We start from the raw sequence: 23,473 nt of genomic DNA, 5'->3' as shown, positions 1-23,473 counted from the left end.
TTAGCAGAATACCATACTGTTGGAATATTTTCAACGTCTTTTAAAACAAAATCGTCGTTTCATATCATGTATATATATATCAACATTACAAAAGATTTTTTAATCAAAGCTTTATTATATCTTTACTCTTCTGAAATCAGTTTTTACCACCAGTTTCCTGTAAACTTACAAATTAAACAAAACCAACAAGCACTGCAGCAACAAGTTATCAATTCAAAACGAATAGTGAACTGTTACATGATATAGCAATCCTCCAAACGTCAAGTTAGTACGAACATTAATTAAATTTTGGGCAAAACTGATATTTTCTTACAGCAAGAAATATTAATTCTCCTGTTCAACTGAAGTTTTACTATTTTCATTAAGGAAGACAAAGTTTACAACCGAAATGCACGCAAGTAAATGAAAAAAATCAAACCACAGTATAATCAACCAAACATGTTAAGGCATGGACCATTTGACTTTCTGGGGGAAGGGGGGGGGGGGGGGGGGGGAGGGGCTAGGTTTTAATATCAAGCCAGATTTTTTTTATCATGCAAACCGAGCAAGAATATTTTTTTTCAGTCAATCCAAAGCAAGAATATTTTTTTTCAACATTTGTAAAGACAAAGAAATAGGACATGAAGCCAGAATATTGTTTTAGCAACTGAATAGGCCAGATTATTTTTTTTGGTCAAAATAGAGGCCAGATTATTTTTTTTCAAACCCCACCCCCGTTTTTGGATTCACGATACAAATACTCCATAATGAGGAACTTTATAATGGGAGCAAGAGTGTTGCAAGTGAATTCAAACGTTTCATGGACGTCATTGTTATAGATCGCTTAACGTCCAGTTGCCAATATCATAGAAGGTTCTCACACATGTAGAAAAAAAACCTTTTTGAAACCCAATACAAATTAAGAAAGGTTCTTCAAATACAGTCAAATATGTAATAAGAACAAGCCAGATTTTTTTTATCATGCAAACCGAGCAAGAATATTTTTTTTCAGTCAATCCAAAGCAAGAATATTTTTTTTCAACATTTGTAAAGACAAAGAAATAGGACATGAAGCCAGAATATTGTTTTAGCAACTGAATAGGCCAGATTATTTTTTTTGGTCAAAATAGAGGCCAGATTATTTTTTTTCAAACCCCACCCACGTTTTTGGATTCACGATACAAATACTCCATAATGAGGAACTTTATAATGGGAGCAAGAGTGTTGCAAGTGAATTCAAACGTTTCATGGACGTCATTGTTATAGATCGCTTAACGTCCAGTTGCCAATATCATAGAAGGTTCTCACACATGTAGAAAAAAAAACCTTTTTGAAACCCAATACAAATTAAGAAAGGTTCTTCAAATACAGTCAAATATGTAATAAGAACCTCCAATAAACCCTTTAAACAACTCATCAATGATCGAAGGTATAGCTATTTCAATATAATAGAATGATTTTACATATATATGTCTGTTATATATGTACTACATCCATGTGTTTGTTTGGGGGCCTGAATTAAAATTACACAAGTTCTAATATGGTTACCCTCTTTAGATAAAGACTTTATTATCATCATTATTATAAGGTCTACCATAGAGAACTCTATATTCTTGATTAGGATTGAAGCTGATAAAAAGCAACGACTTTCTATTATCTAAAATTAATAAAAAACAAAAAAGATAGAACATACCACGAATCAAAAACCATGAAAAAATAATCAATCAATCATTCAAAGTGGAACAAACAACAGCAATCAATCAGTGATTCAATGTGGAACAAACAACAGCAATCAATCAATCATTCAATGTGGAGCAAACAACAGCAATCAATCAATGATTCAATGTGGAACAAACAACAACAATCAATCAATGATCCAATGTGGAACAAACAACATCAATCAATAAATGATTCAATGTGGAACAAACAACAGCAATCAATCAGTGATTCAATGTGGAACAAACAACAGCAATCAATCAGTGATTCAATGTGGAACAAACAACAGCAATCAATAAGTGATTCAATGTGGAACACACAACAGCAATCAATCAGTGATTCAATGTGGAACAAACAACAGCAATCAATAAATGATTCAATGTGGAACAAACAACAGCAATCAATAAGTGATTCAATGTGGAACAAACAACAGCAATCAATCAATCAATCAATTTTGAACAAACAACAGCAAACTATTAATGATTCAATGTGGAACAAACAAAAACAATCTATAAATGATTCAATGTGGAGCAAACAACAGCAATCATTCAATGATTCAATGTGGAACAAACAACAGCAATCAATCAATCATCTATATGGACCAAACAACAGCAATCAATCAATCATTCAATGTGGAACAAACAACAACAATCAATCAATGATTCAATGTTGAACAAACAACAGCAATCAATCAATCATTCAATGTGGAACAAACAACAGCAATCAAGCAATGATTACATGTGGAACAAACAACAGCAATCAATAAGTGAATCAATGTGGAACAAACAACAGCAATCAATCAATCAATCAGTGTTGAACAAACAACAGCAATCTATTAATGATTCAATGTGGAACAAACAAAAGCAATCTATTAATGATTCAAAGTGGAGCAAACAACAGCAATCAATCAATCATTCAATGTGGAACAAACAACAGCAATCAATCAATGATTCAATGTGGAACAAACAACAGCAATCAATCAATCATTTAATATTATTACGATATTGTCTCGTGTAATTAACACCATACTTTATTTCATTTTTACATAGTCCAATGAAGATTAATTACCTTCATAGTATCTTATTTGCTTTTTATAAGAATATTTTAAAACGGAGATCGCCATTTCATATTACCCATGTCAACTGGTATTTTTCAAGTTAAGAAAGCATTAAAAATAATAATATGCTGTTCTGCCTACACAATTGTTAAAATTTGTTTGTCTTAAATCAAATTTTATTCCATGTGTTACTATCCAATTTACAAAGGAGGAAAAAACTCTCAAATTTTGGCATACTTACAGTTGTCTCATTGGCAATCATACCACATCTTCTTTTTTATATTTACATACATACTTTAAAGAAGCATTTAATGTATGAAAAAAACTGTTTTTTGTGCATTCTGATACAGACACATAAAATTTCAAAAGAAAGATGTGATAAAGCAGACAAAATTCTACATTAGAAAGTTATTGATGGGTTTTGTTATTGGTAGATATTTAACTTATTTTACGAAGCTGTCTTAATTACAGTGAACATGTATTGATGGTGTGATTACATAATTAGGTTAAGCATTTACTATGTAGGTCAAGTATTCAATATTCTATAATAAATCCAAAGTGCAGTCATTTACATAATAATGATCTGCGTCGGATAGAAATCGACATTATGCAAATGAATATCAATACATTTACATAATTGATCTGCGTCGGATAGAAATCGACATTATGCAAATGAATATCAATACATTTACATAATTGATCTGTGTCGGATAGAAATCGACATTATGCAAATGAATATCAATACATTTACATAATTGATCTGTGTCGGATAGAAATCGACATTATGCAAATGAATATCAATACATTTAAATAATTGATCTGTGTCGGATAGAAATCGACATTATGCAAATGAATATCAATACATTTACATAATTGATCTGTGTCGGATAGAAATCGACATTATGCAAATGAATATCAATACACCTGTTAACTTATTTCGGGTTGAAAAAAATCTATGCGAAGTATGAAACTGTTTGATGAAAATTGAGTTGACATATTAAGAACTCTACAAAACAGACCAAAATTCATCTTTTATTTCGTATTTGTAATATGAACGTTCCAAAATCAATCAAAGTCTTATACATGTATATGTATACGTACACTTGCATAATATATATACATGGAATAATAGTATTCATTGGAAACGTATTTCTGTCAATTAAACAATCCTCGATGACAAGAACATTGTGGCCGCGCGTTAGACATTTCTCATGCACCCGTCTTTCCTACAGATATAATAATTTCAAAACAAGCATTAGTTGCACGTTTTCTGTTACAGTATGTAGAATAACTTACCCCAGGTCATGTTTTCTGTTCGTGTGACTGTTGTTGTGCTTTAAAATCATTGTCTATGATACAGTATGAAAAATTACTTACCCCAGGTCATGTTTTCTGTTCGTGTGACTGTTGTTGTGCCTAAAAATCACTGTCTATGATACAGTATGACGAATTACTTACCCCAGGTCATGTTTTCTGTTCGTGTGACTGTTGTTGTGCTTTAAAATCACTGTCTATGATACAGTATGAAGAATTACTTACCCCAGGTCATGTTTTCTGTTCGTGTGACTGTTGTTGTGCTTTAAAATCACTGTCTATGATACAGTATGAAGAATTACTTACCCCAGGCAATGTTTCTGTTCGTATAACTCGTGTTGTGCTTTAAAATCACTGTCTGTGATACATTATGAAGAATTACTTACCCAAGGTAATGTTTTCTGTTCGTGTAACTCGTGTTGTGCGTTTATAACACTGTCTCTGTTACAACTTGTAGAATTACTTACCCCCAGGTAATGTTTTCTGTTCGTGTAACTCGTGTTGTGCGTTTATAGCACTCGTTTGTCTCTGTTACAACTTGTAGAATTACTTACCCCAGGTAATGTTTTCTGTTCGTGTAACTCGTGTTGTGCGTTTATGGCACTGTCTTTATTACAATAAGTTAGGAAGGCACAACCTGAAAAAATATAAAATTTATAATGTATTTTGCATTTTCCTCAAAAATCCAAATCAATGAGGACAGACTCCCAACTTGATTTAGACCAAGCAGGAATCGACACCCATTCAGATGATAGTTCATCAGTAAATATGACGTCAAACATAACGCATAAACGGGGATGACGTTATTCTTTACCTTTCCTTAGCTTATTTTGGAACATTTCGAACACCGGAATTATGCTCTTTTCGGGTCCTCGCTCTTGTATCCTGATACGAGCAACTAAGTTTAAATTTTGGATACTAATACGTTTTTGTCATGTCCGCATTCTTTACTTCGTTTCTCTCTTCCGGTTCAAGATCATTTTCTGTCACATAATTATCGTTGAAACCGCTAAACAAAATTAACGCCATAGATAAAGGACTTCCATTGACTACGCACATGTACCTCCTTAAGATATTTTTAGAATGCTTTCCATCCTCCTCCAAATGAAGGAAGGATATTGCCTAAATTGTTGGCATTAAGACTTTTTTTTTGGCAAAGGGAAGTTTTAGTAACGGATGGGATCATTCCTCTCTTACATTTTTTCCAATCCTTGAATAACATTTTAGGATGCCAATTATATAAAAACCTGTGAACATTTAGAAAAATACACGAACTGTCGAAATAAACCTGTGAACATTTGGGAAAATACACGAACTGTCGAAATAAACCTGTGAACATTTGGGAAAATACACGAACTGTCGAAATAAACCTGAGAACATTTAGGAAAATACACGAACTGTCGAAATAAACATGTGAACATTTAGGAAAGTACACGACGATGAACTGTCGAAATAAACCTGTTAAAATTTAGGAAAATACACGAACTGTCGAACTAAACCTGTGAACATTTAGGAAAATATACGAACTGTCGAAATAAAACAAACTGTGAACATTTAGGAAAATACACGAACTGTCGAAATAAACCTGTGAACATTTAGGAAAATACACGAACTGTCGAAATAAACATGTGAACATTTAGGAAAATACAAGAACTGTCGAAATAAACCTGAGAACATTTAGGAAAATACACGAACTGTCGAAATAAACCTGTGAACATTTAGGAAAATACATGAACTGTCAAAATAAATCTGTGAACATTAAGGAAAATACACGAACTGTAGAAATAAAATTACATAGTTTAGTAAATGATTTCTATGTTTTCAAAACGGTTGTAAAAAATTAAACTACAAAAAGGCACATTGTAAAGATGGTGAAATTATATTTAAAGTTCATTTTTTTTGTGACTTTTTATTTTATTACAGTTATTCATATATCGGCCCATAAATGTAAACAAGTCCGTAAATTCAGCTGCGCATACGCCAGAAAAGTACGAAAAATTATGTCTGAGTGTTCATGATATGTTTTACAACACTTAATAAATCTACTTAAACGAATTGATTATGTACATCTCGTAATAAGAAATGTTTTTGTATATCATAACATGATGGCTTTTTCTTGTTTCAGAGAGGTTTGGCTCCTAAAAACCTCTTAACTGAATAAATAATAAATTTCCATAGTTATGTAACATGCTTATAAAAGAGTGTTAGACGAGTGCAAGTACTATTTACGAATTTTCATTCACAATTTCAATTGCACAAGTGAGACATTAATTTCCGTTTTTTTTTAAGAACAAGGATGAAAGTGCTAATTCACAACATGTGCCTTCCCTGATTGAAGTACCACCGAAATTGTTTGATCTCGCATTAATTAACGGGTGTCTTGAAATGTAATTACCGGAAATGGCTATATTGTTTATCCCGGATGCTCAAGAAAACGTAAATAAAGTAAACTATGTTTATGTTAAATGTTAATTGTTGCTGATAGAACATGTGAGGCAAAATCTTCAAATCATTTTGTTATACCTTTTTCACCTGCGTCTACAACGGCAAATCAAGTCTAGTATTCGCTCGACTCCGTCCGTCCTTCCGCCCATATGTCCGAAAATGACTTGGTTAAGACATTTTTCATCAACGTTTTCCTGAACTTTCTATGAAAGGGAATGATTTGTATCAGGTAGGCAGGATGATAATGTTAGGTTGTAGCTTGCAAGCAATAAGTAAGATCTGCCATGCAGCTACTTCCTGTTTACCGATAGTCTACAACACTAACATTTGTATCCGGAAATTTTCGTCTAATTTTTCTTGGCTTCTATGGAAGAAAACTATATTTGATCGGAAACTTGGAAGTATGGAGTTGTAGCGTTTAAGCAATATTTATATCTGCCGTGCAGTTACCACATATTTGCCGATAGTTTGAAATTAGTCGCTTGCAGCGACGTAGATCCAGACCCGGTACTGGTCTTTTTTTACCAACTGCTTTTTATGCGTTTATTCCATTTGATGATTATGAAAATTAGAAATTCTTTATTTAAAGGCACATATCACGTGATTTATCCAATGTTGTTTTCATGATTAAAAATTTACATGTTCCACTACATTAACAAAACCTTACAAAACTTTTCCAGAAGACCTAATAACGTGCTTAATTTTATTTTCAACAAGTGATTTAGTCAGACAAAATTCACATCATTAGTGATACTATTTTTTACGGAAGCCGGTTAGTGTCATGGTGGAGTTTTATTTCTAAGTCGTTACAACGACTTAGCTAACCTGTTATAATGACTTAGATATCTCATTTAAACGACATAGCTAACTCGTTTAAACAACTTAACTTACTTGATAAAACGCTAAGTTGTTATAACGAGTTAGCTAAGTCGTTATAACGACTTAGAAATAAAACACCACCATGACACTAACCGGCTTCCGTAAATTTTGGTTTGTTTGTATACCTTAAGAGGTTTTTGACGCATGACACAGAAAAATAAATATCCAATAAAAAGACAACGTTACAGATATATTCCTCTTACATACTATGCGTATTGCTGTGTGTTTGTTTGTTCCACATTAGCAAATGGTTTAGGTATAGGGGAGAGTTGAGATCTCAAAAATCATGTTTAACCCCGCCGCATTTTTGTGCCAGTCCCAAGTCAGGAACCGAATAATCTCCAATAATTGAAGGATCGCTAGAAACTTACAGAAGAAGGAACGTCTAGCCTTTGTTAGTCTTGTATGTTTTTTTTTTAAATTTGGTTCATTTATATGTTTCGAAGATTAGTGTGACGTCCATTTTCGCTGAACTAGTATACATTATTGTTAAGGGGACAGCTGAAGCCCGCCTCCAGGTGCGGAATTTTCTTGCTGTGTTGAAGACCCATTGGTGGCCTTGAGCTGTTTTCTGCTCTTTGGTCGGGTTGTTGCCTCTTTGATACATTGCCCGTTTCCATTCTCAATTTTATGTATGTACCTTTGAACATGAAATAGACGTAAAGACTGCATGCCACTAAGCTTAGTTAAAACACCAGTAGTAGGCAAGAAAGCAGAAACTTTGAATTTGCTTTCATTATCCAAGGACAATACGATATTATATTATATAGTATCGAATATTAGGGAGCTACCATTTGATTTTTATGGGGGGGGGGGGGGGGGGGGCTAGGATGAAAAATTTTGTCCTGCATTTTTTTTTTAGCTGTAATCTCTGTCCTGCCTTTTTATTTTTCACTCTATTCGGTCCTGCCTTTTTTTTTTTAGTTTATCCTGACTTTTTTTTACATAAATTGTCATCCTGCCTTTTTTTTTTGGCAAAGTGTCTCATCCTGCTTTTTTTTTACTCAAAACTCCTGTCCTGCCTATTTTTTTCAAATTTCATCCTAGCCCCCCCCCCCCCCCCCCCCCCCCCCCATAAAAATCAAATGGTAGCTCCCTTACGTAGATCTGTATTGGTCGTTTTGATACCAATAAAATTCGGCGTAATTTTTTTGTAATTCGACTTTTTGCGAATTAAATGTCTTCTTTCGTGCCACATGGGATAGGATTGAATGCTAGAATAAATGTGTATCTCGGCAAAACGATTTTATGGCAGTTTCATTTGCGTTTAAGCTACATTTCTGTTCAGGCATTAGCATAAACTTGACGAATACTTTTTAATATAACTTGGGGCCTCGGTGGCCGAGTGGTCTTAGTAGTCGAACTACTGTATCACTAGCCAGTCAACGCCGAGGTTGTTAGTTCGAACCCTGCACGTGGCAGGTGCACTCGACTCTAATCTTAATTGACTAGGATTGTCAGTTTTTCTAACGAAGGTCGGTGGTTCTCTGCGGGCACTCCAGCTTCCTTCACCAATAAAAACTGACCGCCACGAAATAGCACAATAGTGTTGAAAATGGCGTTAAACACCAATCAATCTAATATAACTTAACTTATTCCCATTATTTACTTTTTTTCATAAAAAGAAAACTAAGTGAACTACAAACTACATAAATACAACAAAATGTAAAATCTCACGAATGTTATACCTGCCAAAATGTATTAAAATCTTGAAACGACCGTTAAAGTATCTCTTTTAAATATAATGAATATACTCTCCTTAATGAAGATAGGAATGTGCAGACGTTGGCAACAGTTACGTCCTTTAATTAGCGTAGAAGTATGATTGATTAACCAGCATCGCAGCTATTTATTATAAAGAGTTAAGATACTGCAGGGTGAAAATAGCCAAAGTCAAAGGTCAAAACAAATATTCATAATCTTTGATTGAAAGCAATTATGTGTGAAAAATTATATACGGTAAATAATATCTTGTTGGTTCCATTATGGGATGCACATTATGGTGCAGTTTTATCAATGTCTGTCAAGTCATCTCCGAGAAGTAAGCTGGACAAAAAAATGTGGAAACTTATCATTCTATTTTGCAAATTATATGTCATTTGGTCGAAACAATATTTACGATATATTGTTTATGGGAAATGTTTTCCTTTTGAAAAAAACTAAGAATTTTTGGTATACGTAGAAGGGAAGTGTCTGTAATTTAACTTCATGACTGGTGAAAAAAACACTAAGATTAACGTCCAGTGGCAAATTAATTGCAAATATTCAGGACGAGAACATGAAAATGTGATATGAAAATTTACCCTGCTTTGTACTAGACCGATGCGCTGAGTCGGATTTTTTAACGTGCTGTTTCACAGGGTCCACAGAACGACATGTTAGTAATACCCTTTCCATGCACATTATTCTAACACTGAGTTGACCAGTCTTAGCCCTTACTCCTAAATGCCGCATGCTTAGCGGAGAAGTAGCAAATACCAATTTCCAAGTCTTTGGGTTGACTCTGCCGGGAAACGAACCCAATACTTACAACACTCAAGTCGAGAACGCTATCCGCGGGACCAGATAGGCGTTCTTTGATATGGGTGTCAAATTCATAATATGGATGTCAACTCCTTAAAACTGGTGACAACTCTTTAAAAAGTGGATGAATGTGTTAGAAGAGAGGCGAAAGATACCAAAGTGACATTCAAACTCATAAGTCGAAAATAAACTGAAAACGACATGGTAAAAAAAGACATAAAGACAAGCAACAAAAAAACAACATAGAAAACTAAATGCCGAGCAACACGAACCTAACCAAAAACCGGGGGTGGGGTCTCAGGTGCCCCGGAAGGGTAAGCAGATCCTGCTCCACATGTGTTATTTAGTATAATAAAACCGTCCAATTGTCATTCATTATAGATTGCATGCATGTATGTTTTATAATCAAACGTTATTATCGTCTTCCAGTATGTATATACAATTTTATTTATTTAAAAGATGTTTCAATCAACCATATACCATTAGCGCTTTATATTAAAGAGTCACGTTATACCACAAACAATAAACAACGACCAATACCATCCCATGTCGAGTCTCCTAAATCTGAACCATTTCATTAGACACGACAATAGTTAGATTCTTGTTTACTACAAAATCAAGGTTTGCACAGAAAGGGTTTAAATAGAAATTCTCATAAAAGTTCTAGCGCTTTTAAATTTCATTTTTATGGATTTATCAAATTAAACTTTTCATACCGGAACTAGTTTTAACCATAACTCAATAGACAATAAATGGCAACAGGAATGTAGACACGCCAACAGCAGTTGTATCCTTTAATTGGTTTTCAAGTGTAATTGATTTTCCAGCACTGCAGATATTTGTTTTGAAGAGTAAAGATACTGCAAGGCGAAAATCTTTCTGTTGAAACGTCAAAACAAACATCTTCAGCGCATTTGATTGACGGTAACTGACTTCAGTTGTTTATATAAAAACATCGAATGTAGGTCATAGAATATAGGTCACGCGAAATCTGAACAATGTTAAACAATATTAAGGATGGGAAATGTTAAAAGAGTAATTAACCATATCGTCCATCTAAATCAGCTAAAATTTATAAATTTAAAAAAGAAGATAAAAGAAAAGTTAACTAGACAATCCAACAACACAAATTTACAAGAAAGTAAAGTCACGGATTCTTTATAGTTAAATGCGTACAGAGCCATGTTCTGGATACTTCTCATCGGATAAGTTTAAGATTAAATGCAGGAAAGCAAAGGAAATCCAGATATCCAGATTCAAATAGACAATAAACAACCCCTTTTCATGTTAATTGTTTCGTCCTGGGCATATCTTTAATACGTTCTGCGAAATTCAATGATAATCCTTATGTTCGACGTAATAAACATAACATGCTCTATTGCAAAAAGTAAAACACCGTCTGGTTAAGATGAAAACATTACATGAACATAAGAAACAAACAACACATGAAAAAAGGTCTAAATGAGCCAAGCTAATAATATACAAGTATATAGATAATGACCAATGTGGACCTCATTTTCGCAATTCCATGGATTGCTTTATATAGCCCACAACATTAGACAAAATATTTTTAATGACATAAAGCATTATGGTATAATAGTTTGACACATTCAAATGTTATATTATAATTACTCTAGTATTCAAATATTGGTCAGATTATCTAAATCTCTCCATTGCAAAACCTTTCTACAACAATTGTTTTACAATAGAAAAAGAAAGGATGTGGTGTATCCATCCATGATACAAAATCAGTACATGTACAGCAAAAAAAAAAACCCCAAAAAAAACACACACATAATAAGCACCGGAACAGCGCTTTTATTGTTGTTCTTCATCTCAAAGTCACAGTGAGGTCTTCAACACGGAGCAAAACAAAACTCTCACCTCACTGTAAGTTTAAGACGACCCCAAGCACAGGCTTGAGCGGAATTCTTTGCAAAAATAAATTTGGATAGACTTTGTAAGATGTAACACCACCTAATCGGGCCCGGTTTAAAAAAAAACATACTGGAAAGTAGTACATATTTAAAACAAAATAGTTCCTATGGTTAATATTCACGTAACTATAAATGTGACTACAACTTTATACTTGGTATTTCATACTGTATACTTTTAAGACAGAATTGTTAGTAAATTTAGCGTTTTAAACTCATTCAATGGAATGCGTTTATATCACTATACTTGCATTAACTGTCAGTCCGTTAAAATTCCACAGGCGTATAAATACGAATGCGTTTATATCACTACACTAGCATTAACTAACTGTCAGTCTGTTCAAATTCCACAGGCGTATAGAAACGAAAAATGCGTTTATATCACTACACTTGCATTAACTGTCAGTCCGTTAAAATTCCACAGGCGTATAAATACGAATGCGTATATATCACTACACTAGCATTAACTAACTGTCAGTCTGTCCAAATTCCACAGGCGTATAGAAACGAATGCGTTTATATCACTACACTAGCATTAACTAACTGTCAGTCCGTTAAAATTCCACCGGCGTATTCAGACTAGAGAAAGCAAATACGAGAAACAAGTTTTCAGTTCATATTTATTGCTTTCATTACCTTTAAAGGTCAAAATAACCTATAGAGAGGCTAAAATAGAAAAAAGTATTTGTTTATGAACATATTTCGGCATTCAATGTCATTTATTCGTGTTGATTTGTGCTTTTTGTATTTGTGTTTATTACTTGAAGGATTCAAATAAAAAAATTAACACTAAGGATTTGTGAACATTTACCCTGTAATAGGTCCACCATGGGTTTGTAATAGGTCCAATACGGATTTGTAATAGGTCCACTACGGATTTGTAGTCCATTACGGATTTTTAATAGGTCAACTACGGATTTGTGGAAGAGTTCTAGCTTCGCCTAACAGATGGTATCGAATAACATTTCCCAATTACGACTTAGTCGGGTATGTTTTTATGCACACAAGGCAACCACACGGACGACCAAAAGTACGGTTCTGACATAAGAAGTCACTGTGTTTCGGTCAACATTTTACATCCCACTGAAAAAGTACAAAACTAGGAACTTAATTCAAATAAAACAAATAAAACCAATCAAATGCTTAGGTGGATAATTCTACGAAGAACGGCACAGTCCGTAGTGATTGTTAAGGATCTTTACAAATGTATGAAAATACAATTGAAATAAAAGAATTCACGGAACATGCGTCTATAAGACAGAAATCCAACGACAAAACAATTTTTGTGGTTAAACATTAATAGAAATGTAAAATTGAGAATGGAAACGGGGAATGAGTCAAAGAGACAACAACCCGACCAAAGAGCAGAAAATAGCCCAAGGCCACCAATGGGTCTTCAACACAGCGAGAAAATCCCGCACCCGGAGGCGGGCTTCAGCTGGCCCCAAAACAATAATGTATACTAGTTCAGCTAATGGTCATCCCACTAAACTCCGAAACATATAAATGAACTAAAATAAAAAAAAAAAACATACAAGACTAACAAAGACCAGGGGTTAAACATGTTTTGTGAGATCTCAACCCCCTATACCTCTAGCCAAGTTGTAGATAAGTTAAAGATAAAACCAGAGACTATGAAAGTTGCATTAAATTCTTTTATGTACAATTTGCAATTTAAGAAGTCCAGCAGTAATGGAAAACAGATCATCTTCATTCAGCAACAATCAATGCCTCGCTTTTCCTTGAAATACACTCTTGAAAATTATGCAAGCAGGGAAGAAAAGTAATAAAATATGGCTGATATTGAGGAGACTGACAGGCGTTATTTAATTTTTTATATCTTCTCCGCCTTATGATTTTTTTTTTATTATTTAAATTTGTTTTTAACTAAAACATTATCATAACTTATTGATATGAATTACGACCACTCTTTGTAAGTATCAAAAACATGACAGTTAACTTTTATTGGGAATTTTCATATAAATAAACGAAGATTTAGCATTGATAATTTCTGCTTCAGAAGTATTATTTTAGGTAAATGTGTGTTACGCGATGCACTATTAATAATTTTTGAAACACAGAATGTGAATAGAATTATAAAGCAATCATAGATAAAATTCTTGAAGGCACGCGCAAGAGAACTGCATTCATGAAATATTACACTCAACAATAAGTTAAAACTTTTGATGTCGTTAACAGCTGTCTAGAAGATGCAACTGTTGTTGATTACATTTTTTTATCCTGTTTCAAGAAATAAACAAATACTTCCAGATAGTCTAAATAAAGATTAAAAGAATGACAAAAAAGATAAATACTTGCATTTAATTGAGATCGAGACGGGAAAAAAAACATGAAATAGATAAAATGCCTGTCGTTCACACTACAATGTTCACTGTAGACAGATAAAGTTCACAATAGACATTTAAAGTTTGGAACCGTATAATGGTTCTCCCTTACGTCCGAAGCGCTTTTCTCGGTTTACATTCAACAGTTTTTTGTGCTTAGTACTGATCTAATGGGTCAAGCCCTTTTCAATTGATTTGTAGTTTGTTCTAATATTGTGCTGCTGTTCCAACACTGTCCATTGTAAGGGGGAGGGGTTGAGCAATGATAAATTTTTTCTCGTATGGTTTTACTGTTTAATACTGAATAGACTATTTTCATATTACCGACTTTTGACTCCGGATTATATAATTTGTCGACTGGTTACCTTGGACATCATGGTACTCGGTCAAGAAAGAGCAACCAAAATAAGTAAAATCAAACATATAATCGGTGTTATTTGAGGGGAAAGTTTACTGTTTTCCGATTATTTGTAGTGAAAAAAAAATGTTAAGCAGGTAATTTCCCCCCAAAATTGTACCGATTGAAAGGTTGGTTTTACTTCTTTAGCTTGCTCTTACCTGACTTGGTACCATGATGTCCAAGGTAACCAGTCGACAAATTATATAATCCGGAGTCAAACGTCGGTAATATGAAAATAGTCTATTCTTTGATAATTTTTTTTTCCGGAATTGTCGGGAAAGCTATGAAGTGTTATTTAATTTAATTGCCTGTTTTACTACGTATTTTAAAACTTTTTATTGATTGATTGTTGGTTGCTTTACGTCCAGTGGCAAATATCTCATGCATGATCAAGACGAGAACAAATTAAAAATAAATACAATAGGTAGGTCATGTAATAGAGGCTGTCCGCGTCGGGGAAATTTGGACTGGCACGGGAAAAAGAGGGTATATTAGATAAGGACAGAAAAGCCTTGCAATAGGCCACTTACGAACCCCTCAAAGAATTGTTGAAATGGTTCTTAACGTGCAAAGAGCGTGACACTCTCTTTACACGAGAAATCGGATTTAACGTCCCCATTCTGACCGGACTTGGCTGCGAACTTGTACATCCCGCACAGCCAAACGAACGCACCACTTTGGCGAGGGTTTTACTGCTGGTCGGAGGAAGACCAATGGTGACCATATTTCTATTCCCCAGTCACCCTTGGGTGTTAAATTTTTAACCCATAATTTATGTTTTTCAACGAGTAAGTGTAGCGTTATCAATATAAGATATTAAGCAACGTAAGACTTACAGCTAAACCAGTGCTAGGAGTTGTCTTGAGATTGCAGTGCGTTTAGTGCTTTTTCTACAATTTATACTTTGAAGTAATAAAATAAAAAGTAAAATAACAATTAAAATGTCAATTGAACAATTGAGAGGTCTTTCCTTTTCGTAATGTAAAATATATGTTTCAATAGGGGTAGAATGCATTGAAAAGCTCTAAAACACACATAAAACCCTTAAAATATGACAAAAAAACACAAAATCCGCTATTTGGGACATGACCTTGACGTTTGACCTTATGACCTCTGTCAAGGTCATTGGTCCAGGATGTCATTACTAAAGACCCCATGGGTCTAGGAACTTTGGTTTAAGAGTAAAAGCTTATTTTGTCTTTTCAGAAACAGTTAATTGGGGTAATGCCCCTTACAGATAGGTCAAATCTCTTTGGTCATAATGTAAAAAAGTTTTGCCTCTATGACCCAAACATTTTTCACTATTTACGATTTCTGTCAGTATAATCGTTTTTGAGATATCCAATAAAAAGGGGTTAGGTCAAAGGTCAAGGTCAACCTTAAAAGCTTTAAAACACACTGAAAATCCTTTAAATAAGGTCAAAAACACATAATTCGTTATCTGGCACATGACCTTGACCTTTGACCTTGTGACCTTTGTCAAGGTCATTGGTCCCAAATGTCATTGCTGAAGACCCATGGGTCTAGGACCTTTGGTTATATAGTAAAAGCTGATTTTGTCTTTTCAGAAACCTAAAACAGGGGTTATGCCCCTTACAGAAAGGTCAAATCTCTTCGGTCAAAATGTAACAAAGTTGCGCCTTATTGACCCAAACATTTTCCACTATTCAAAACTTCTGTAAGTATAATGGTTTCTGAGATTATCCCATAACAAGGTGTAAGGTCAAAGGTTAAGGTCAACATACAAATTTGACCTTGAGGCGTTTTCAAAGTCACATAAATTGATGAAGCTCCTAGTTGGCTACGACGTACGGTTTCTGAGTTTTAGTGGCCAACCGACATCGGTTAATTTTCATAGGGGCATAACCCTACCAATGAGTGGTTGAATCTTTTCGATCCAAATGTAACGAAGAACCAGGGTCTGGTCCTGAACAAATTTCACTCTTCGGTTTTTTTGTACCTATTACGGTTACGGTGTTTGAATGATAACAAGGTTTTTAGGTTTCGGAGGGATAACTCCAGACAGACAAAATTTTACGACTCACAGGGTGAGTTCGAACTGGATAGGTATTTATGACACCGATACAAAGTGTGAACCTGAAAGCGACATGGCTTACGGTTACGGAGGGAAATTTGTCAAAGTTTGGCGGAACAAAAAGAATAATAATCAGAAGAAATACAGTAAGGTCTTTCCTTCTAGTGAAAGGAAAGACCTTAAAAATACCGAACTCCAAAGGAAATTCGAAACGGAAAGTCCTTTTTTAAATGGCAAAATCAACAGCTCAAACACGTCAAACGAATGGAAAACAACTGTCATATTCCTGACTTGGTACAGGCATTTCCTTATGTAGAAAATGGTTGATTAAACCTGGTTTTAAAGAAAAGTTTTGTTCTTTTGCTTTAGGTTTTATTAATTGTCTGAAGGGATTTTGTTTGACCTTCATTACACAGCTGAACAGGCAAGACTGTTTGTAAATGGAATACAGAACACCCGTAAAACCCCTAAAGAATTGACAGACAATTTATTGGTAACGAAGAAGTGGACGATGAGAAAAATACTTACGAAATCTATGCATGCGTTTCTTATAATAAACATGTTGACCTACTTTTTTTATGTTAATGTTTTCTATCAAATATAGCAGTTATTTTGACAGTTAAAGTAATAACCTGTCAGATGAAGACTTTATAAAGTTAAGATTCACTCAGCTGTCTGCTTGATTCCGTTATTCTCTCCGTGAAGATAATTAATCATTCAGCCGATGAAACCATAATTGAAAACAGTAATTAATCGACTGCTATGACAAATATCATACACGAGAAAATTAAAGATATAAATCTTAAATAAAAAGGATAATACATCGTTCTACATTTGATGGTTCAAGACATTAAAATTAAAAGGCTTCTTACAGCGCTTGTGTATCGTGACGATTTTTTGTAGGCGCTTTTACGAAACAAGTAATGAAATGACGACAAGAAGCGCCGCGCAGAAAGAAAAAAAACCCAACTCAAATGTTAGAGTTAAGCAACGGTGATCCTGTTATTGTTATATTGACTATGTTGTAAAACATGCAGGGGCATTAGATATGAATACAAAAACACAATTGGGGGTCTCATTGGTTGGGAGGGTGGGGGGGGGGGGGGTCTGATCCCGTATCCTGCTTATTGTTTTGTCAGAATCCCGTATCCCGCTTATCATTGTAATAATAGTGCTTGTAATTTTACGTATCCCGCCATACTTCGTTTCCCGTTTTCACGTAAAATAATTTGACTTTTCACGTGTCACGCTTACAAAAAATCGGCCAATCCCGCATCACGCTTATACCCCAATGAGACCCACACAATTGGCAATGACGCATGCTAATTAACCATATTTGTTCATATCAACTTTCCTATAATGACTAAACAATTAAATGTGTGTTCCTATTTCATCTGTAATGATATTGAATATTTCTAGGATCATCATATATAACAAAAAACTAACCGATGATCAACAACCGATGTGACAAAATGGTGTTACCAAACTCAATTTCTTGCTGCAAATAAAATCATAGTACTGAAGAACTGAACATCGGATGACCGCAAGTTCTTGTGGATGGTCACAGAAAAAAAATCATATCTCTATACCTGAAAGTTAGGTTAAGGTACATAGATATTTTTTTCTGAGACAAGTTCCAGTGTGGATGATGAATAAATGACAGGAAATTTAACCTCACCGTAATAATTATTATATTGTTATCAGTATAATCTGGTTTGTTGTTATATATTATATTAATATTTGTATAACAGTTATATATATAGCAGATCATCTCTCGAGATATTCTTCCGCATGCTTTAACACAAATTTTCGGTATTCATGATTTGTTACTAATATATATATTTCTCACGACAAAACATATCATTTATCTATGTTCTTAAAAAATATTTTCATGAGTATTCATTGAAGAAATGAATTTATAACAAGCGATAAGGAATGTTATTTTGCAATCGATAATATCCGCGTATTTATACGAAATACGGTCGGTTATCAGTCAAAAGCACAAAGAAATTTCTGCGGCAACATTACACCGGTATGACCTCTCAAGGTCACATCCGATGTAAAAATGAAAATTTCATTAACATTTCTTTACAAATTTTTTACTAAAAGAGTAATCTCCCCTTATATGGCTAAGTTAAAAAATGGAATCAACAAAAACAAATATTTTTTATTTTTTAAAACAGTCTAAATAATGCGAAGAATCACTTTTTTTTTTCTTTATACAATTAAACAGTCTACACATTATTTGCCAATCTGTCTCGAAGCTTGCAGATTTAAGTAAAGAACTAGACCCATTGTGTGCTGCTATTTTATGATTTATAACAACCCTTTCTATCACTTTACTTTCTGCTGGTGGTCTATCAGTCCTCGAGGATATCATCAGTCCAAAAGTACTGACATCATTAATATTAATTTCTAAACCTGTCCAAAATAGTCCGTTAATAAATTTAGAAATTGCTGGAAACTATAAAGGTTTCAACTCCTTCAGGCAAAGTTGACCTTAGATGGATTTGGGTAATTTTTAGGTCCATTTTGGTTTTATATAGCTCTTCAACTGTCTCGGTTCTTATACATCCTTGGCTTTCAAATATTCGGCTTTGAGAGCTCCTGATGAAGGTAAATCCAGAAAAACGCTTCGAACGCATGAAATTTATAACGTGTTGTTTTCATTTTTTACAATCCAAGATGGCGGTATACAGTTAAACTACTTTAAAGAGGTCAGATGATTATATAGTATACGATTGTAAAGATAAGCTTGAGTTCTTGTATTTCATTTTTATTTACTAGTATGTACTATATGCCATTTTGTGTTTCTTTATTGAAACAGTTACTTTTTTTTAAAGTGATTAAGATTATATTACAATGTTGACTGCTGTACCCCGATTTTTTTTTACATTTTTTCCTATTATGTCTGTTTCTTTTGCTCACACATTGTTGTCAATATAATGGAATTCTATGCGACTGTCATACAAGTGAGAGGTTTCGCTAGCTATAGAACCCGGTTTAATCCACCATTTTCTACATAAGGAAATGCCTGTACCAAGTCATTCGTTAGATGTGTTTGAGCTTTTGATTTTGCCGTTTTATAAAGAACTTTCCGTTTTGAATTTCCCTTGGAGTTCGGTATTTTTGTTGTTTTACTTTTTGCCGGTACTCGCTTTTGATTAAGTTTGTTGGAATCATTTCTTCAATAAACCGAAGATAATGAGAAAAAAACAGTGAGCGGATTACTTAATAGGTTGATGTTATCTCAACGTCCAGTGGCAAATATTTCGTGCATATTCAAGACAACCCTCACAGTGAGTGAAATATACCGCCTTAAAAAATAACAATAAAATACATTTTTTTTCATACAACAATACTGATCGTTATAAGCCTTAATTGCCTGATTTCCCGAGGCAAATATTTCTGCATAATAGAACCGTCATATGGCCACAGACCACAATTAAATTCTCTATTAGTTCTTTATAACGTTTTGTTTCATTAAAAAAAATGCACCGATTCTTTTTGTCAAATATTTTGTGTGTGTAAAGTACAGTACTAGTCCAAACATATATCAAACATTCAGAAATATCGCTCCCCAGCATCTTACAAATTTAGCCAATACACATCCATACCCCTATGGACAAGTCAAGAGATGTTCCGAAAACTGTAAATATCACCTTTTTGCACCTGGCCTAATCACTCTTTCCATATCAAAATCAGTTAAAATACAACATCCAAAAGTTTATTTCACCTCTCTTCTTTCATTTCCATCCAAAAAAATCTAAGAAATGAGTGAGGAAGGGAAAGAAAAAAAATTAAGAAAAAATACACTCTATAATTTTGCAACATCTGTTCAGTTGACTAGAGTTGTCTTTCTTTTACCACATCATTTCTAGTTCATTATTATTCGTGTCCGAAAATCAATACTCGTGTCAATTACTGACCGATATTATATGATTGTGTTATCACCCTGCGGCTGTGTTATAGACAGTTATAAACAGTTTAATAGACGATTTATTATTCTTGCGTAATGGTGCAGATAAATCTTTCAACAGTTCATTTGCAAACACTTGTATTGCGTAAGAATACATTAAGGTGCAAGGCCGCTTCAAATTTAATTTGTAGATCTTTTCTTGCTGTTTAAAGTCCACTTCAAATAGTCGACAATATTTAATTTGTAGATCTTATCTTGCTGATTGTATTTTCTATTTAAAATGTCTATCTATAATGTATTTATTATAGTTTTCAAGACATTGGAAATGTTGGATGTGTACTGATTGATATTTAAGTCTTATATAGATGCATGATTTTGTTTAAATTAGTTAGCTATTGGCTTTGATCTCAGGGGCGTAGCTACCTTCTAAATGAAGTGGAATCACAAACTAAAGGGCGAGGCGAAGCCCCCCGTAAGCTCCGCATATATAGCGTTTCAAAACAATCACAACCGTAATAAAACTTGGACATTTTTGTTGTGTTTTTTTTGTCAACTATTTGTTTAACTTCGAGTCGAATGAAGACTAAACATTGTCGTTTGTGTTTTTTGTACGCCGTGAAAGATTTTTAAATCACGGAGATTAATTGTTCCATATGCTAGTATTTGTATTGAGCAAAGAAGTATAAAAAACAAACAATAAACATAAACACAATACTATATGTGGAGTTTCTGTTAGCATAAACATCATTGGATACCAAATACTTGGTGGACACATTCTCCAATATTTTTCTTAAAATATGTATTTAGATGTTTAAAAATTTTGTGGGTAAACTCTACAAGAGAGAGGGATATGAATTTCTAATTTTACGCAGGAATTGTCGAAGTTGAAATTAATGAACTTTTTCATAGGGAATGGTACTTTGATCACGATCTTTTTCATGATCTGCGTTTGTTTATTATCCAGCTAATTAACAAATACATATGCATTCGACCAGTTGTATGGCAATATCTAGATGATAAAAGCGAAGATACGTGTATTAAAAGTTTGGTGTATCTTTCGAACAAGAATCAGCAGTTTAGTGTCCGACTCGGACAGAAAATTCATTATAAAATTGAATGACCAAATAGTCCAGTAAAACGAGTTAGAATTAACAATTTATTTAAATGCTTTAACAATCAACCATTCGTATAGCCGGCTCATATAGAAACGACTTCCAATTATCGAATCTATATACAAGATGTCTTTTTGTAAAATAGATGAAAACGTAATACATGTACTGGAAAATATGTACTTTTTTTTATAATAACAGCAGTTCCAACTTCTCATCTGCTAGTATACGGAAACTATTGATTGATTGAATGGTTATTAATGTCCGGTAGCAAATATTAAATGCACACCAGGACAAGAATACGTTGACGTGATGTGAAAATGAGCTATTCGTGTTGTCAAAACCTACATACTTAGTCAATTTTAAACTAGTTCACAAGGTAACAGTCATTATTCCCGGATCGATACGAGTTGAAGAGTCTTCGTTCTAGTAAGACGTGTGCTATGGGGCGAAGCGGAAAATAATAATTTGCAAGTTTTTTTGTTAACCCTAAAGGGATTATGTTTTTTTAGCACTCAAAGCGAGTCTACGTTATGGTGGTGGTACCGACAACTATGTAGCTGGTATCTTCTAAAAAATGCCCGTAATATAAAAAGTTTACACCAGTTGTATGTATTTATGGTGCACATACATGTCTTACATGATTAAAAATTTCGCTGCATGTGTATTCCTCTTGCTTTTATTCCTTGTGTTGTTTTTAAAATGCATGCATAGAAAGACCAATTCCTATATATGTTAACTTTGTCCCCCTCTTTCTCTGTTTTTTTTTTTCTTTTTTTTTCTTTTTTTTTGTGGGAAAAACGACGTGGATGCACGTGCTGCCGTGCCTCCGGGTAGCTACGCCCCTGTCCAGACAGATCTGATGAGTTAATCCCTTTTTAACTGATTTTTATAGGTTGTTCTTATGTTGTGCTTTGACACCACTGTCCCAGGTTAGGGTGAGGGTTGAGCGCTCATAACATGTTTTATCCATCCACATTCTTTATGTGCCTGTCCCAAGTTAGGAGTTGTCTTTAGTTCATGTCTGTCATATTTGTTTTTCGTAAATAGTTTTGTTATAATTTAGGCCGTTAATTGTTATTGGCTTTGAACAAGCTGTCAGTAAATACGAGTATTATCAGATCTGTACTTTTGTGTCTTTTTTGTTGTTAGGGATGTATAAATACCCTACAACATACGATCTGTGTTTTTGTTAGATGTTTTTCTACTTTGTATTGATCTGATGAGTTAAGCCCTTTTCGTAAATTGTTTTTTTTTTATAAATTAGACCGTTAGTTTTCTCAGTTTAATTGTTTCATATTTTTCATGTCGGGGTCTTTTACAGCCGACTATACAGTATGGATTTTTCTCATAGTTGAAGGCCGTACGGTTGCATATATTTACTTACATCCACTTCATTCGAACTTTGGTGGATAGTTAGTCTCATTGGCAATCATACCACATGTCCTTATTTTTTTTTATAAAAACACTAAAAATGAGTAAAAATCGTCATTAAAGAGAAATGGCTCCAATAAGGAGTCAACTGACGTATTCGACCATTAGACATTATATATAGATCTTATCTTGCTATAAATTTTGCGATTAAAAGTGTCTCTCTATCTATTATATTTTTCAAGTTATAGGTAAAAACACTAAAATTCGTCATAACTGTCCCCTTCACACACACGGGTTTTTCTTACGAGTCCTTACATGTTGCCAACACGTAGTCAATCGCTAGCATCCGTAAATAACTCGCTGGTATTCTTAAATAACTCGACACTACTCGCAACAACTCGCAGATACTCTTAAGGATCCGTGAAAGGAGAGGCACATTTTTTT

The 23,473-nt window shown here is 33.9% G+C and overlaps 1 protein-coding gene across 8 annotated transcripts in view; it reads right to left on the bottom strand.

Moving 5' to 3' along the window:
- The window catches only part of LOC127732569 (CUGBP Elav-like family member 4), a 146,681-nt gene that overhangs the window by 91,364 nt on the left and 31,844 nt on the right, over nt 1-23,473 (bottom strand). For all 8 annotated transcript variants that reach the window (XR_007996315.1, XM_052241629.1, XM_052241630.1 and 5 more), the window contains exon 2: nt 4,621-4,703. Coding sequence is in view for 7 of the 8 variants with exons in the window: in XM_052241629.1 (XP_052097589.1) it covers nt 4,621-4,703 (83 nt within the window). In the remaining variant the exon portion in view is untranslated. The remainder of the gene's footprint in view (nt 1-4,620; nt 4,704-23,473) is intronic.

Source organism: Mytilus californianus, unplaced genomic scaffold, assembly GCF_021869535.1.
Source record: "Mytilus californianus isolate M0D057914Y unplaced genomic scaffold, xbMytCali1.0.p SCAF_25, whole genome shotgun sequence".
Classification (NCBI taxonomy): Eukaryota; Metazoa; Mollusca; class Bivalvia; order Mytilida; family Mytilidae; genus Mytilus; species Mytilus californianus.
The sequence above is the reverse complement of the archived record's forward strand: the minus strand, read 5'-3'. Positions and strand labels throughout refer to the sequence as shown.